This window comes from Oreochromis aureus, linkage group 3, assembly GCF_013358895.1.
Source record: "Oreochromis aureus strain Israel breed Guangdong linkage group 3, ZZ_aureus, whole genome shotgun sequence".
In the NCBI taxonomy this organism is placed as follows: Eukaryota; Metazoa; Chordata; class Actinopteri; order Cichliformes; family Cichlidae; genus Oreochromis; species Oreochromis aureus.
In genome coordinates, this window is record NC_052944.1 from 77,856,572 (window position 1) to 77,875,271 (window position 18,700).

The following is an 18,700-nucleotide window of genomic DNA, read 5'->3' on the forward strand; positions in this document are numbered from 1 at the left end:
CTCCACCATCTTTTTTGTTTTGTTTTTAGCTTTACAAGAATATTATATGATGATGACAAAATCATGCAGTCTATCTGACTTTACAGACACTGCTCTGGGCATTTCTGCTGAGACAAAACAGCCTTTCATATGTAAAGCTGTAACGTGTAACCAAACATTGCAGCTTTTCTGATTTTAGGGACAAAAATCTAAATGTTCTACAGTTTTTTTCCCCCCTAAACCGTTTCTCCCAAATGTGTTTCTCTTTCTGTTTCGCATGTATGCCAGTACTTTCTTACAGTTCATTGAGAGGTAACAGAAACACATTCACACAGATTCATTTTCACTTCTCCTGAAACTAAAGTGAAGTGCTCTATTTATATCACCAGCAATGAAACCTGACTGAATGCCATCAGTAAGTAGTTAGTGAGTAACACTTATTCATAAAGAACCTTTCACAGACAAGCGGTCTGAACACACTTTACATTAAATAAATGGAAATAAATAAAATACCATAAACACAGTAAAAACCCCAACTTCAGATACAGAATAAAATTAAATATGTCAGTATTTTTATGTTGTCAAACAAAAGTGATTTTTCTTGGTTTGTTCTCTGCCATAATTTTTGTGACACCGAGACCAGAAATCTCCATGCACACTCTTAACTGAGCATTACAGCCTATATATAAAGCGCCAATGACTCTTACAAATAAGTGCAGAATGGTCTTAAACATGAAGTCAAATGGATCATAGTACTAATGCTAAATCTTTTATCCAGTGTATATTCATTAAAATCTGTAATGTCCAAAAACAAATGACTGTTATTACATATGTTTCTTTGATAAATCCAGATTATTCATCTATAATAAAACAGAATTGTAAATTTCACCTCTTAGCAAAAATGGGTACAAATATTTTGGTTTCATTTCTTAAAGACTGGCTGCTCTCAAGCTTTATTAATTTATGCATTTTTGGTTTGCAGACATTGGAGGGCTCCGGCCCAGCCCACCAACTGTCTCCCTCTCTCTGACTCTTAAGTGTTAGTGTCGTAACTTTCAGCTTCATCTAACATCAAAGTTCATTACAGATAGTTTCATCTGAAGCTCAGATTCTGATTTTAATACAGAAACACAGAAATGTTTGCTGGAACTGCGTCACTCTGCTCCACTTTGCTGTTTCTCAGCGTCTTCATGTTTGTCTCTTCAGGTGAGATTGAACTAAAGTGAGTTTCTCTCTGAAATAACAAGAAGTGCATGAAGATTATTTTCATATTGATTCAGTTTGTCTGTGTGTGTGTGAAGGAGACACGAGGCTGGGTGGACACTTAACATCTGTAATCCAGCTGTGACAGAGACAAAGAAGTGTAATGTTTAGCATGAGGCAAAAATCCCACCTCAGTGGGTCACTGGTGACCTGAGCTGTGTACTAGGAAGCCATGTCGACATCCAGAGTGTGTCTGAATTCTTTTGCACTGACATTGGCAATCAGGATAATCAGTCAGGTGATGATAAAATGATGACTGTTCATCTATGAAGAACATTAAAAATATAACAGTTAATGCAACACAGATTAAGTGCTGATTAAGATTAAATACAAAAACTGGATTCAAACCTAGTCTATGTACAAATTTAATTTGAGGTCAGCACAGTGAGTGTGTCCTGTTGCAGGATCAGAAATTAATATTTATGGAACAATACAGCTGTAGTAAAATGGTTTTGCTGCTAACTGAAGATAAAAATAGAAAATCACAGAATAAAGTGGCATCTAAGATTCTATCAAAATAAAAGCTAAACAAATGTTTCCGATATGCTAAAATTTCCCTCCACAGTCCCATAATTCCACAGTCCAGCGACACGTGGGCAAATCTTCCTTATCTGAAACAGGAGAGGGATGGAAACCACGGCGGCCAAAAGAACAAGGAGGGGGCTCCTGTCGCAGACCTGTCTCCTCCTGACAGCGCGTCATGGCACAGTCCCGCCCCATTCCACACCTGAACACGGCCTCCCTCGTAGCACCGCCAGATGCAGGCAGAGCGACACCCCTGTCCTGCTGTGGATTGCGGACATCGCCTCCCACTGTCGCTGTTCCTGCCGTCGGGACTGGATCGCCGTGTTCCGCTGGCCGGTCCGTCGGTGAACGACTCGTGGCAGCCCACAGTCGGGCAGCAGGTCCTTCGACACATATGCTGGCTTGCACGCGTTTCGTTTCCTCCTGCTCACCTTTCGTGCGTCGCCTTCCCGTCTCTGCGCCCACTATTCCTCTTAACAGGTCACTTTGGCGGCTGATAGGCCGCCTCGGGGAACGCCCCCGCCTCCACAGATTCCTACAATTGTCCGCTTAGTCCACAGTGGATTAAAAGAATATTGTGCAACAATACTAAAAGACACAATATAAATATCACAATAAAATCATGCAAATAAAATCAACACTATGTACCAATACACAGTATGATAAAACAAAAAGAAAACCCCACAAATTTCCACTGTGTGACATTAAAAACAACACAAAAACAAAGTAGACCCTCCTACTCATCCTGAACAGGGATCTAAAGGATCTTCCAGGAATTGTGACTCTGTCTACTGGAGAATTGATTGATCCCTAAATGTTTCATACCTGATGATCTCTAATCTGGATCTTAATTTGGTTCACAGCATAAGTTACCATGGCAATGCAAAGTGAAGAAAACACTTAAACCTGAAGTTACCTGAATAAACCCGAATGCTGCTTCATAGTACAGGCTTCTGGAGGATCTTAGGACATCAGCATTAATTAAATCCAACATGAAAAAAACCTCAAATGTCAAAGGAAATAAAGTAAATAATTGTGATTATAACTGTACTTTGACCTTTAAGCACTTTGCTCTGTGTTGTTTCCTTTTTCAGATCAGAAAATCATCACAGCTGATATTGGAGACAGTGTCATTCTGCCATGTCGAGTTACAAACAAGATCACAGCTGTAAAGTGGATCAAACACTACCTGGGAGAGAAAATTGTCTTTTTGTACCAGGATAATAAAGTTGATTCAGATAACCAGAATTCATTTTATAAGAACCGGGTGGATCTGCAGGACAGACATATGAAGGATGGAGACGTGTCTATAATTCTGAAGGATGTGACGATTTATGATAATGGAACATACCACTGTCATGTTAAAGTAGCAGGAACAAACTCATGGAAATACATCAGCTACATCTACCTTCATGTTGATCCTCCAGGTGAGTGAGTAGAGTTGAGTGTGTGTGTGATCAGAGGTGAAGCTGCTTCCTGGTTGTTGATGTGTGTTTGTTGTATGGATGAGCTGGTGGATGTCAGAGGTAGACAGATGTTTCTCCAGCTGTTGTCTTTGTGGCTGGTAGTCTAGAGTTGTAGAGCAGCATTGTTTGGGTAAGGTTAGAGCAGAAACAAAGACATTTATGAATCAGTCTCTTCTTCTCTTGCTCTCTAACTCGTCTGTAAACACGTGTGGGGAAACTCAATGTTAAAGCCTACAGCTGGAGGGGGAGGGGAGGGGTGAAGCTGGTGGTTGTGAGTCTGTGAAAGTGAATCCTGCCGGTGCCATAGCTGCTGAAAACGTACTTAGTGCAGACACAAAACGTCCATCAGCTTCAAAGTGTGTCAGAAAAATGTCCACATGATGACTGATGGATGAGAGAGGTCCCATTTTTCTTCTTGATGTTCAGTCCTTCACACACAGACACACATAGGAGACACAAGTTTGTGTGGACCTCAGATCTGTAAACGTGATGTGACAGAGACACAGAAATTTAATGTGTGCCATGTGTTGTAGTTCCAGGAGTTAGTATACAATATTCTAAAGCTGTGTATTATTTTACTATTATTTCAGCAAATCTGTGTAAATTGCAACACTTTATTCACATTTTAAGCATTTTTTTTAGCTGTTTTAACTTAATCTTCTGCATTGGAAGATAACTGGATTCTGTTCTGTTCTTCACTCTTCACCTGACACGTCACTCCTGTTTCTCACCTGCAGGTCGATCAGGAGGACTGGGTGGATCTATTGGACTGATTGTAGGTGTGGTAGTTGCTGTTATGGTTGTTTCTCTTTGTCTTTCTTTCTGTTTCTGTACAGCTCTGAGAAATATTGTCACACGCTATCTTCAGACCAGAGCACAACCGCGAGTCATATGATCTAAACAGACGAAATTTAAGGTTGTACTTTTGTTTCCTTTGCCTGTGTGAAAGACACTGAGATCATTTTGTGAGTAATGTGATACAGTTTATTAAAACAGTATGTCTGTATGTGGTTTTGCTAATAGTTAATTTTGCTTAATTACAATCAAAATATGCTCAAGAATAAACCTGATAAAAAGAATGAATGAAAATGTAGTTTGAGTTGTGTTATTATTTTAATACCATGATTTTGTTTTTCTGGGTTGGTCTGATTCTCCTTCAGCCTTGGCAGATTAGTCTCAGTATGTGAGACTAACTGGGGAAGAATATGAGACAGATGAAAGTGTGGCAGCCTCTGGCACATTCAAAATATGGAATATGTCATTTTGCTAATAGCTGGACATGCTTAACTCGAATCAGCATATACTCAGGAATGAATCTAATCAGAATGATAAATGAAAGGACTGATTTTAATGCTCAACCTTTCATTGACAAAAATATGAGTTTGAACTTTGCTCCAGATTTTCTGTGGGAGGAGACGCTCATAAAAACACAGAAGATTCAAGTCTAACTGAGCTAAAAGGAAAAGATGATGAAATGAAGTACAGCATATGGATAAGAAAATGTAAGGGTTGTGACATAATGATTAAATGGCATCTGAAGATCAGAAGATCCACAGTCGGAAATTACACCAAGAAACATCAGAGGATTCTGGGACTCTGGAACCTAATGTTAGGTTCCTGTATCAGACTACAGACGTGGACCTGTAAGACTTCTCACATGAAATGAGCTACTAATGCAACTTTTATCATTCTTAATTGTCTTTCTGTACTAGAGTTTTAAATTCCTAGTTTATTGTAAACTTCACCAGAGTCCCAGATTTAAACCCAGTGGGTTTAAATCATCTCCTAGCTTGCACAGGCATGCTCACATTAGCGTGAAGCACAGAGCACAACACATGCAGCATGCTTTGTCAAAGATTACACACTGTATTGACAGCTTTGAGCCATCCACCCACATGAATTACACCCTGATGACATCCAGTCACTTCCAAAGAAGTGAAAAACAAGTGAAAGCAGTCATCACCGACAAATTTGACATGTGCAACATATTTTTTCATTGTTAAATTCAGTGCAACTTACAGTAAATTGCAAGCTGCCAATCACAGTAAATGTTTTAGTATGATTTAAAAGCATAAAGATTAGAAAGATTTATTGTCGTAGATTTAAAATGATGCTTTCAAATATAATAATAGCAAAAAAAGATTCTCATCAGAAAATTGTGTTTACTGTATTTTATTTTGTAGGGTACTTGTATTAAAATAAAGGTGGGTGAAATTCAATTAATTGAAAAGGATGTGTGTTTGTTTCCTTTATGTAACCATGGTAATCATGAAGAGGTTATATCAGATGAATATTTGAAAACTGACAGGACTCTTTACAGCATTCCTGAGCCCTACGTCTGAAACACGCTGTGGCACGCCCGGTGAAAATGCAACTGCTTCCTTGAGTGGGTGTAACGTGCTCCGGGGACTTTAGACTCACATGGAAATCCCAAGTGTGACATAAAAATATACATTTAAATATTTTAACAACCTTAAACTTATTTTGTGTATTTATGTGTTTTAGTTTCCATGATTAATGTATGAATTGAGGGTGAAATTAAGATGATGTTAGTGGAGAATTTAGTTTTATGTTGCTTTTTATATTCTGGTCAATGATTAAAAAATGAAATTCGGAATAAAAATGTATTATTAGAGGATGAGATGAGTTATTATGATTAGATTAGTATTGATCCTTGATCCTTATCCTTATATTTATCAAAAAATGAAACATGTAGTTTATGTACCTGTGAGATGCACTGTGTTTAAAGATCCAGCAGGGGGCAGCAGAGTAGAATCAGTTTGTCCTGGAACGCCTCTGACCTTTGACCTTTACTATTAGAGGAGGTAAAAACCAAAAGTTAAGTTTATAGAACAATGTATGGAGTGTGGGGATCAGGGAAATATTTTACTGCTATTGTTCGTGATCATCATCATTACCATTGCGTTGATATTGCATTCAGATGTTTAAACATACTGGTATCATATTAACTTTTATTACAGGTGCAGTTATAGTCACTTTAAACTGTTGAGTTGAATTTATAATCTTAAATGCTTTTGAATGCTTTTTATAATCTCAAATGTTTATATGCTGATTACATTGCATTATAAAAGAAAGGCCTAACTCTGAGTACACTTTGTGCCAAAATAGACAGGAAACTGCATGCTTTGCAGAAAGTGAAACTAAAAGCAGAGTCTAAGTGCAAGTTATTTTGAGGAGCTGTTTGGATGATGCTATTTGAATAACCAGGTTATTCATTATTATCTTTTATTCATTTATATCTTTTGATTAAGCTTTTAGTAGTGGTTCCTGATTAAAACATTTGTTCAACCTATAACATATATATAGTTTTAGTTAGGTTATTAGGTACATGAGAATTGGCCTCTCTTCTCATAAGACAAAGTTTGTGTGAGGTCGACACACACACATAGACACACTTACACAGCAGTTAGACTCAGGGGTAGGTGAAGGTTCAAATAATATTTTGTAAAAGCTTGCAACTGCAAAATTGTGTCTGCACAAGTGACAGTGTGCCTTGAGACATGCTGCTGATGTTCCAGCCGATAAGCAGGGCGTCCGGTGGCGACAGGAAGACACCTGGGATGGAGACGAGGCGATGTTCTTTTCAAACTGTGTTAAAAGTCATTGTGGTTTTGAATTAACTTACAGTAAACCTACCCTGATGTTATAAAACCATTCCTGTGTAGTTTTGGGGCGGAGATCTACAGCTGATGTTTTGCAGTGTACATCTCCCAACGCTGTGTGTGTTCATTAAAATCGTTGTTTGACCAAGCTTTTCTGGACCATGGTTGTTTTTACTCTCGTCCTCAATATTGAACCTTAACAGGAGCTAAGAGGAAACAAAGATAATTAAATGTGCACAAACAGCTCAATAAGTTTCTGTCATGGGGGGACTTGAGATGTGACATCAGGACGACCCTGCTGTTGGATTTTAAAGATTTAGTCCTGTTACACCTGTTTTATACATGCAGGTCCTCCCACTGCTCACCTTGTCATTGTAGATCATGTGTGCAGTGATCCCAGATTAGTTATAAACTTGAAGCACCATGTTCTGCTTGAAGTATTTATGCCATGTATCATGTTCACTGTGTAAGATACTGAAGCAGAAATAAAGAGACAGACATGTTTCAGCTTGTGGCTTCATCAGAGCCATTAGAAAACATGTTACAGAAAACATTTTATATTAGAAAGGTGCAAAAATGTAAACTTTCACTGAAGACACTAACAGGGCTGTGCTTCTGATCATGTGCCCAATAGGAACAGGGCCGTGCAGAGTGCTGCTGCTGATAGTGCTGGAGGGCAGGGCTGTGTTGATCTGAGACTGTAGACTGTAAAAAATCCACAAGAGAGATGGCAGCTGAATAAACAAGAGTTTTTTATATTGTAGTTCCATAATTATGTTTATATGCATAGTTTTTGTGAAATCCAGCAATTGACCATTCAAACAGCAGTCGCTTTCTAAAACATTAGATATGGATACAGTACCACATATGAAAGTGACCCAGGTCAGATTTGAAAATATCAGATTTGTGCTGTTCAAACTGTCATACCGGATATGGGTCGCACAGGATCAAGAAAGTTGGATTTGATGCGCTTCCGCATCGAATCCAGCTACGATTTAGGCAGTGTGAACACAGCCTAAATATGTTCCCTAAAACGGTGGACAGAGCTACAGACCCACAACACCCTTACCCTGTTAGCCAGCAGTGCTACTTGTGCAGTTGATAAAAGGACAGGTAATGTTTGTCGCGCTGTGTTCATTGTTGTGTTAATTCATCAGGTTTCAGCTGTTTCTCAGCAGAGGATGAAGAAACAAATTTTATTTGTATACTTTCTGTGTCACCAGGTCATATTGGTGACACAGGCATGATGTTTGACACTGTCTGAGGTTTTGTTGACACTGAACTTGCTGCTCGTCTTTCTGCTGTGTTACGTTCTTTGTCTAGGTGTGTATTGAACGCAACAAGAAAGTGTCCCCACTCACGCGCCACCCAAGAAAGAACACAAACAGTAGTATCTTTTAAAGTGCTAAGCAGCCATTTATTTGCTTCAGCAGTGAGCAGTGCCGAAAATAACAAACAAAACTCCCTTATGGTCCCTACGCTTTCCTACACAAAATGAAAACCAAACAAAAGACAATTCACTTAGCTAACTTTCTAAATGAAAAACAGGAGAAAACTTAATCAACAAAAATGGCTTCTCACGCCTACTAGGCTGCTGCAGTGAAGAATATATTCATATTCACGCCAGAAGAAGTGGAAAACCAACTTAAATGGTTATGAAAATTTCTTAAACACTTTCTTTTTTCTGAGTAGGAATCATCTCTGAAGTCAATCAATGCAGCAAATAACATTTTCTGGAGAAAGTAGAAACAAAACTAGAGAACAGATGAGAGTTATTGCTGAAAATTGAGTCATCTTTCATACTTTGATCCACTTTAACATTTTGTTCTTATTTTTATTGTTGTTACCAGGTTATTACAGGGAGAAGCTCACAAAGATCTCTGCTACACTTCAGTTTCTCATTAAAAATAAATAAAAGATTTCACATCACGATACATCACAAAAATATGTACAAAAAGGACGTTCATTTGGTTTACATGTAAATATTAATTGAAAACGAAAAGTTTAAGCAATGCTGCAATTATAATATAAATTATTATATAGCTTTCTTGTAAGAAAAGTTACATAAGAGGTTATCAAGAGATTAGAGAGAGAAAAGTGTCAGTGTGAAACTACATGGAGCTTCACTTTCATAAAACACTTTAAACACTCTATAAGATTCAACCTTACTGGACTGACTGAAACAATTATGCAAGCTTATTCACTAAAAAAGGAAACAAAAAACCTTCACCTAAAGAGGGGATTGTCACACAGAGTTCATATTTTAGACCAAGATTTTTTTTAAAAAAAACAACAACACTTCTTTATACGACCCTTATAATTCCCAAACTGTCCCAAATGTCATTCAGTCATAGCTGATCAATCCTGAACATTATCAGGCACATTGTTGATCACATATAAGCCACAGAACTTCATCTACACCCAGATCATCACATACAGTGTTTGTGTTTTCTGAATGTCTGACATCTAAATTAATCTGCCGATGAATGTAGGATAGTTGATCACTAGATGTAATCACGTTCAGGTACCTTGTATGAACCCTTGTCATTACAATATTTGCACATCATAAAAACAGGAAGAAAAATAATACCAACAACAACAGTAATACTACCACTAACAACAACGGGCACAGCAGAAACTACCAGGAAAAGTAGATTGTTTAGTCCAACAGATTCATCCTTCTTCCCTCCTTCCTTCTTCCCTTCTTCCTTCTTCCCTCCATCCTCTGTGACTCCTCTTGGCTGACCTGCAGGTGAGAAACAGGTGTGAGGTGTCAGCTGTCAGGTAGGTGATGAGTGAAGAACAGACCCACAGTATCCCACCTAGACTGCAGGACCACAGAGCTCTCTGTGGGTTTTTGTCATGTACAACAAGTGCTGTGGATCGTGGGGATGCAGAGCTGGCTCTTACAATGCAAAAAAAACACAAACCCCCGACCAAAGCCAGATCACTCTCAAACAAAACAGAGGCCCTAAATCAGAGATTTACTACAACTGATTTGTCCACGAGTTTTGTCTACTGATTGTAACTCTATCCAAACATTCCCAGTATCTCGGTGGAGTTATCGGTTTGGACCCTTCACCACCAGCTCTGCAACAAAGATGGATCAAAGATTTCATCACCTCAATCTGTCAGACCAGGTCGATTGAGGCCACTCAGCTTTACAAGGCAACATTCTGACCTCTGATCACACACACACTCAACTCTACTCACTCACCTGGAGGAACAACTCTCAGGTAGATGATCCTGATGAGCTCCCATGAGCGTGTTTCTTCCATGAAGACACGACACTCGTATGTTCCAGTGTCATTAATCGTCACATGCTTCAGAATCAAAGACACGTCTCCATCCTTCATCTGTCTGTCCTGCAGATCCACCCGGTTCTTAAAAGATGGATGCTGGTTGGATGAATCAAAGTAATCATCGTTGTACAAAAGGACATTTCCTGTCTCCAGGCCTGGTCTGGTCCACTTTACAGCTCCTATGATGTTGTTGTTTGTAACTCGACATATTAGAGTGACGTCCTGTCCAGACTCAGCTGTGATGATTTTCCGGTCTGAAAGAGGAAACAACACAGAGCAGAGAGGTTAAAGGTCATTCTATTCACTTCTACAACAGCCAATGAGAGTGAAGATCATACACCACTGAGCCTTTCTACACTCTTCTACACACATACACAAGTAAGCAATAAACATGCACAGAAAACTGAATCAATATAAAATAATTCTGCTCGTTTCTCTAACTTCATCTGTTATTTAAATGTCATTTAGTTCCTGACAGGTAAAACTCACCTGCAGAGGTAAACATGCAGAGGTTGACTAACAGCAAAGTTGAGCAGAGTGATGCAGTCACGGCAGACATTTCCTCCAGCACCGAGGTTCTTAGTTTGTTCTAAATGTCTGAGTCTGTTTGAATTTCCAGTGAATAACTGAACCTGAGTTTAAACCTGACTACCTGAGAATAAATTTAAGGTCTAAAAAGACGTCCAGTTTCCATAGAAATGATTCCAGATTCAGACACTAATGCTGGATAAGAAACCCTTCTATCTCTTCTTAAGGCTTTTGAAATATGTGAGCGAACTGGATCCTCAGCAGCTCTGTGTGATTGCAAAAGAAGTATTTGTCTCTTTCAGTTTTGTATTAAAACTACTCTACTAGTGTTTGTTGGTGTGTGTGTGTGTGTGAAACGAGCTTTTTTCCTCTCTCTCTTTTCTTGTTATTATGTGTGCCTATGACAAGAGGCACACATATTACTATTCCTCGGATTTAATTCTCCAGTTTCCGCCTGAAATTTTGCAGCGAATCTCGCCCCGCAGTTTTGAGACAAGCTTCATATATGTTACCTCATTTTGTGCGGCCGGATCTGGAATGGTGTGCTATGACTTTTGGTCTTTATGAATTTTATAGTTTTTAAATATTAATATTTTAGTGAAAATTTTCCCGCGCTCCTCTGCCTAACAGTTTTGACATTAGGGTTACATATGTTAGATCATTTTGTGCGGCTGGAGCTGGACTATTATGTCATGACTTTTGGTGTTCATGACTTTTATAGTTTTTTAAATATTAATATTTTAGTGCAAATTTAGGCCAATTCATCTTTTGGCGCCAAATAAACAGACTTCATTTGTGGTGTGTTGGCTCTCTCTAGTGGTATGCCGGGAGTGGTACAGCCTGTCTACCCTTATTTGGATTACCGTAATGATGACAATTTCAACGGTGCGCACAGCGTCGCTGCTTTCAGGAGCCATTGGAATTTTTAAGGTTGCGCAAATCATTCAAAAGTTACGGTAATGCTTGGTGGAAAACTCAATATCCCACAATTCATAGCACACCTCTGCCGAGTTAAACAATGGCGGCCACCACTTCGTTTTATATGTCTTTTATTAGTGTTTCTAGGTCACAAAATAAACTTTTAAGATATTTTCAGGCGAGAATGTAGGTGTGTAAACTTCAAATATCTGCTTGTTTTATCAAGACATCCCATATTAGTGACAATGCTCTGACGACCTCGGTCCTGCCTGACAGCTAGCCGGCTACCTAGCTAGCTGCCGCGACTTGGCTGCAAATGGACAGCGAGGGACTCTCTCTCCCTTTCACCTCCCGGTCTCTCGCAAATGCTCGCACAGAATCGGAGTTACAGCTGGATGTGGAAAAAATAACTGAGTTGTTTGGTGGTGCTATAATGCGGAGCTACAACAGTGGGCAGCTATCCACCGGTGTATGACAGAAAGGACATGCCGCGACCGCTGATCGACCGTGTTTGCTAACGCGAGGTCAATCGTGGATCAGGGAAAGCGAAGGCAGGAGCGTGAGGTGAACTGAATTTCAGGTAAGAAGTTATGACCTGCACTCTATTTGGGTCAGATATAAACCGAGTTTAGGTGTAGTTTATTTAGCAGCAGTTCTCTTATGTGTTGCTGATAGTCGGCTAGCTAGCTAGCGCCGCTAGCATAGTTAGCTCGCACCGCTAGCGACCCTTCGTGAAAAAGCACCCAGGCTTGGCTTATATTGAGGCGGGTGAAACTCGTGTCAGCACCCGGTCGCTCGCCGACAGTATGTGTTTTAGCTGGACTTATTTTTCGTTTATATGGGCCGATGATGCTGGAAACCGAAGGCAGGAGCGTGAGGTGAACTGAATTTCAGGTAAGAAGTTATGAACTGCACTCTATTTGGGTCAGATATAAACCGAGTTTAGGTGTAATTTATTTTCGTTGACCTTTACAATCGTAATGCCACGGGAGTTTATATACAGCTGTGTGCGCACTAAGTTACTGACGTTGGACTTTATTTTATTCATTAGGGTTAGTTCATAGAGTTGCCGTGCTGTACAAACGGAATCGTCCCACATTCAGAGAAAACATTATGATTTATTCTGTCGTTCTGAAGCCTCCCCTGTCATTCTCTCGCGTGTTGAAACGTCAATCATGAAACTGATCAATGATCGGCTGTTCGCTCTTATTTATCGCGCTAAACAACAGCAGCACGTTTAAGCTTGATCAGCTGTTGTTAGAATTCTTTTGATTTTAATTTCTAGTATCAGCTGATGTTTGCTGGAGCATGAAGATGAAATCAGGAGATGTCCTTACTGAATCATCAGAGCTGAACTGGTGATGGAGAAACAGGTTTACACTTTAGGTGACATGAATGAGTTGAAGGGAAGTTATGAACTGTTTCTGAGAGAAATAAACACCAAGCTCCTTTTTTTATTTAGCTGACAGCTGGTAACTGTGCAGGGGCGGATCTAGCAAAGCTTTTGCCAGGGGGCCAGGTAGGGCATTAACAGAGAAAGGTGGACACAAAGATATACTTTTCTTTCTTACTCTCATACAGGGAGTGCAGAATTATTAGGCAAGTTGTATTTTGAGGAATAATTTTATTATTGAACAACAACCATGTTCTCAATGAACCCAAAAACACATTAATATCAAAGCTGAATGTTTTTGGAAGTAGTTTTTAGTTTGTGTTTAGTTTTAGCTATTTTAGGGGATATCTGTGTGTGCAGGTGACTATTACTGTGCATAATTATTAGGCAACTTAACAAAAACAAATATATACCCATTTCAATTATTTATTTTACCAGTGAAACCAATATAACATCTCCACATTCACAAATATACATTTCTGACATTCAAAACAAAACAAAAACAAATCAGCGACCAATATAGCCACCTTTCTTTGCAAGGACACTCAAAAGCCTGCCATCCATGGATTCTGTCAGTGTTTTGATCTGTTCACCATCAACATTGCGTGCAGCAGCAACCACAGCCTCCCAGACACTGTTCAGAGAGGTGTACTGTTTTCCCTCCTTGTAAATCTCACATTTGATGATGGACCACAGGTTCTCAATGGGGTTCAGATCAGGTGAACAAGGAGGCCATGTCATTAGTTTTTCTCCTTTTAAACCCTTTCTTGCCAGCCACGCTGTGGAGTACTTGGACGCGTGTGATGGAGCATTGTCCTGCATGAAAATCATGTTTTTCTTGAAGGATGCAGACTTCTTCCTGTACCACTGCTTGAAGAAGGTGTCTTCCAGAAACTGGCAGTAGGACTGGGAGTTGAGCTTGACTCCATCCTCAACCCGAAAAGGCCCCACAAGCTCATCTTTGATGATACCAGCCCAAACCAGTACTCCACCTCCACCTTGCTGGCGTCTGAGTCGGACTGGAGCTCTCTGCCCTTTACCAATCCAGCCACGGGCCCATCCATCTGGCCCATCAAGACTCACTCTCATTTCATCAGTCCATAAAACCTTAGAAAAATCAGTCTTGAGATATTTCTTGGCCCAGTCTTGACGTTTCAGCTTGTGTGTCTTGTTCAGTGGTGGTCGCCTTCAGCCTTTCTTACCTTGGCCGTGTCTCTGAGTATTGCACACCTTGTGCTTTTGGGCACTCCAGTGATGTTGCAGCTCTGAAATATGGCCAAACTGGTGGCAAGTGGTATCTTGGCAGCTGCACGCTTGACTTTTCTCAGTTCATGGGCAGTTATTTTGCGCCTTGGTTTTTCCACACGCTTCTTGCGACCCTGTTGACTATTTTGAATGAAACGCGTGATTGTTCGATGATCACGCTTCAGAAGCTTTGCAATTTTAAGACTGCTGCATCCCTCTGCAAGATATCTCACTATTTTTTACTTTTCTGAGCCTGTCAAGTCCTTCTTTTGACCCATTTTGCCAAAGGAAAGGAAGTTGCCTAATAATTATGCACACCTGATATAGGGTGTTGATGTCATTAGACCACACCCTTCTCATTACAGAGATGCACATCACCTAATATGCTTAATTGGTAGTAGGCTTTCGAGCCTATACAGCTTGGAGTAAGACAACATGCATGAAGAGGATGATGTGGACAAAATACTCATTTGCCTAATAATTCTGCACTCCTGTAAACACCAAGCTCCTTTTTGTGTAGCTGACAGCTGGTAACTGTGCAGGGGCGGATCTAGCAAAGCTTTTGCCAGGGGCCAGGTAGGGCATTAACAGGAAAGGGGGACACACAAAGATATACTTTTCTTTCTTGCTCTCATATAAAATATTTAGCTTTTTATTAAATAGTTATCTGCATCTTACAACCACAGTTTGTATAATAATACACAAGATTGGCTGTAGACCATTGTTAATCATTCAGAACACTGTGTAAAAATAACAAAAACAGAAAGTGAATGCAAAAGTGCATAAATATTTATTTTACGTGTTTGATGTGTGTGGCGGGCGTGGTCTGCAGTGCCGCTGCAGGGAGGTGGACCCACCTGAGCGGCACCTGCAATCACGCCTCTCGGGCGTAGTCTGTGCTCTCTCGGCTGTTTTTTGGGTGTGTGTCGGGCTGTGAGTTGAAAAGCTACAGCCGGCTGTTTGGGTACCGCAACCATGTGTGAAAAGTGGTCCATAACGTAATGCTTCAAAGCGTGTTCATGCAAACATTGTCGGATCTGCCGTGGTACAATGGGACTTCTGCTCATGAACCTGTGTGCACAGCGTCTGCAAATCGGCGCTGTCACGAAAGTAACTTCATCTTTACACAAAACTGTAAGCTGTCATCTGTGAAGCGTGAGCGGTGTTTGTTTTTACCATAGTTCATGGTGGAGAATGGGTGCTCTTCTGAGTTTTGCTCTCTGTAGCTGTATGAATGGTAAACTACACTGAATAGCAGCGGCATAGGCACACATAAAATTTCTTCTGAAATTTTCGCTTTCTAGTTTTGATTGCTCTGCTTGATTGAGAAGTGATTTCAAAGTTTCATATGAGAGCTAGCATAGCTCCGGTTAGTTGAAGCTGTCTAATACTGTCACGGTGCAGCCTCAAGAGAAGAGCAAGTTTACTTCAAGCTTTATTTTAACATGTTCCCCGCACCGTGGGGGTTTCAGAGGGGAATATTTCTGAAGTTGAGACTGAGCTCAGAGCTCACAGACAGAGTGGTGAATGTAGTTTAAGTGAAATGCTGGGGAAGTGATCACAGTCATGTTCAAGTAGTTGATCCAAATTAATAAGCTAGTTTATTTGAATTTGTGATAGTGGGCGCTGTTCTGCTCTCAATAGGTGCTGGAGGTCGTGGGAGGGAGGGCAGGCAGTTGATAGAGGTGGAGGTTGTTCCTGTGGAGATTTCAGTGATTTCCAGCTTGGCTTTGGCAGGTAAGTAGGTCATGAGTTGAGTCCTCAGCCACACAGAGAGCTCTGGAAAGCGAGAGAGACGTCATTGGAACAAAGTATATGAAGATAGGCAAGAAGTTTAAGGAGACGGGTTACTACACTGGCTGTGCAGACAATCTGAAAGAGACTCTTTTTACATGTTTATTTGTTTTATCACAGCAGGACTTTATTTAAGTGAAACATTTTATTTACTTTGCCTCCTAGCTTGCACACACATGAGTGGGACAAAAAAGGACCCATAACTCGAAATTTCAAGTTCTTTTCTCGAAATTTTGAGAAAAGTAACTCTAAATGCTTCATGCTTCACATTAGAATGAAGCACAATCACAGAGCACATGTGCAGCATGCTTTGTAAAATATTTCACACTGTGATGACAGGTTTGAGTCAACACCTACACAAACTACACACTGATAGCATAACTCCAAATAAGTAAACACTTCTAACGACAGTCATCACAGCCACATTTGGCACGATGTGCAACAGGTTTTCAGTGATAAATGAAGTGCATGATGCAAATAATAGTAACACTGTATTGCATCTTATTTGTTTCATTCATCAATTGAGAAATCTGTCTAAAAGTGTGAGAATGAGGGCATTATTGTAGGCATCCAAACTGGAGCTGTGACGGCAGCACAGTGTCATCTAATCCTGAGTTACCCCACTGGTCCGCACTGACAACAGCCCTTTGGCCAATAATGTGTCTTCTGACTGTTGTGAAGTAAACTTGCCTCAGCAGATAGACCAATATGGGATTTCCTCAGTCTCCATTTTCCATTTTCAGACCTCAGGATACAGAAATACTCAGAAATGCAATAAAAGGCATCTGGACACACGGGGCCCACTGTGGATATCACAGGAAGAGGAGACAGAAAGTGCTCATGCACAGCGCACCGCTTCTATCGGATTTCTCACTTTGTGCTGAGCTGAGATATAATCACAATGGGGGACTTAAACTTAAACATCCATGTAGATACTGAAAATACATACATATATACAGTGTTGGGAAGGTTACTTTTAAAATGTATTCCACTACAGAATACTGAATACATGCCCCAAAATGTATTCTGTAACGTATTCCGTTACGTTACTCAATGAGAGTAACGTATTCTGAATACTTTGGAATACTTAATATATTATCATGCTGTTTACAACTACGTGAATGTCCTATTGCTGTGATTTATTACTGTTACTGAAGGTCCGCGGCTCCGAAACGTAGTAAAGGGACCTCTGGCTAATACGTCGGGTTCGTGTCGGGCTGGTAGCCGAAAACTAGCTTTACTTTGTTGTCTGGGTCAACTTTGCTTGCGGGAGACAGAGAGAGGCGTTGAAAGGCTTCTCCAACGGAACTTATTTTTTCCGGAGGAAAACACGAACACAGTGTACAGTTGAGTCTTAATAGCTTACTTACAAATGGGCTCGTCAGGCACTCTTCTTGGCTGCAGTGGTTATTATTATATTTACATGCTTCCAGCTCCCGTTTTTGCTCCGTGACAGCTCGGACTTCCTTTCTCTCCCTCCCTCGCTCACAGACACATAACATGTATGGTAGTCCATTCTCCCTGCAGCACGGACTACACTGCCCATCAGGCTACATTCTTTAGGGCCATGCCTGTAGCATTCTGCCTTTTAGCTTAGCACAACAACAACAACAACAAAAGCGCTCTCTCACCCAGGAAACACGCAGAGAGAGAGCGCGTCACCCTGTAACCATGGCAACCGTAATGCTGCCGCCTGGAACAACAGAACGTAGCTGTCAAACAAACCCAAACAGTCCTGACCCGCGACGATATGAAACAGGGAAGTACCGCCGTGTATTCCATTTATTTCAACAAAGTAACTGTATTCTGAATACCACCTTTTAAACGGTAACTGTAACGGAATACAGTTACTCATATTTTTGTATTCTGAATACGTAACGGCGGTACATGTATTCCGTTACTCCCCCAACACTGCATATATATATATATATATATATATATATATATATATATATATATATATATATATATATATAACCCCAACATAGCATTTAATCTATTATTATACTTCTTTGGGGTTTGTTAAATGTACAAGAACCCACTATGGTGCTGTATTGTTACTTATAGTATCCTCATGTACTGCTATGATAGAACAACATAAAAAATAAATTAATAATAAACAGCTTTAAATTAATCATATTTACATGACACTTAATGCAATTTGTTCACGGGGTCACAGAGATTTTAAAGATTTCTGATACTAAAGGAAACTCGTTTGGTCTTTAAGTCTTACATCTTTTTCATAACAGTTCATACTGTCACACCAGAAACTGGGCTCACACAAAGAAAAATCATTTATGAAAAACTTTATGATGACCTAAAACTCCACTTTAACCTCAGGCAGCATGCTTATGGTCACACCTGACCCCTTTTAAGGAATTTCTTCCTATCTTGCATTCTTAAATTAAAACCAAAACTGGCAGCTTAGAGATTGGTCTAAAATTGCCAAGAACTGACCGATCCAAACCAGGTTTTTTTTAGAAGTGGCTGGACAACAGCTTATTAAAACAAGTCAGGAACAGTTCCATATGAGATGCTGCCATTTACAATAGTGATGATGTTGGAGCCGACTGTCTTTAGCACATCTCTGAGAAATGGTGTAAGTAACACATCCAAGGGGCACGTACAGTTAAGCCCATAATTATTCATACCCCTGCCGAATTT

At 40.0% G+C, this 18,700-nt stretch overlaps 1 protein-coding gene across 1 annotated transcript; it reads right to left on the reverse strand.

Annotated features, from left to right (window-relative positions):
- Positions 1 to 8,270: 8,270 nt before the first annotated feature.
- On the reverse strand, positions 8,271 to 10,949 carry LOC120438245. The gene is made up of 3 exons (XM_039608689.1): positions 10,648 to 10,949; positions 10,074 to 10,412; positions 8,271 to 9,602 (listed from the first exon to the last, which is right to left on the reverse strand). The coding sequence occupies exons 1-3, from the start codon at positions 10,715 to 10,717 to the stop codon at positions 9,361 to 9,363; spliced, it is 651 nt and encodes a 216-aa protein (XP_039464623.1). The 5' UTR covers positions 10,718 to 10,949; the 3' UTR covers positions 8,271 to 9,360.
- Positions 10,950 to 18,700: the final 7,751 nt, after the last annotated feature.

Coding starts and splice junctions, on each gene's coding strand:
- LOC120438245 (XM_039608689.1), bottom strand. CDS start 10,717: ATGTCTGCCGTGACTGCATCACTCTGCTCAACTTTGCTGTTAGTCAAC. Junction 10,413..10,647: donor CTGCATGTTTACCTCTGCAG/GTGAGTTTTACC, acceptor TTCCTCTTTCAG/ACCGGAAAATCATCACAGCT. Junction 9,603..10,073: donor CCTGAGAGTTGTTCCTCCAG/GTGAGTGAGTAG, acceptor TCTCACCTGCAG/GTCAGCCAAGAGGAGTCACA.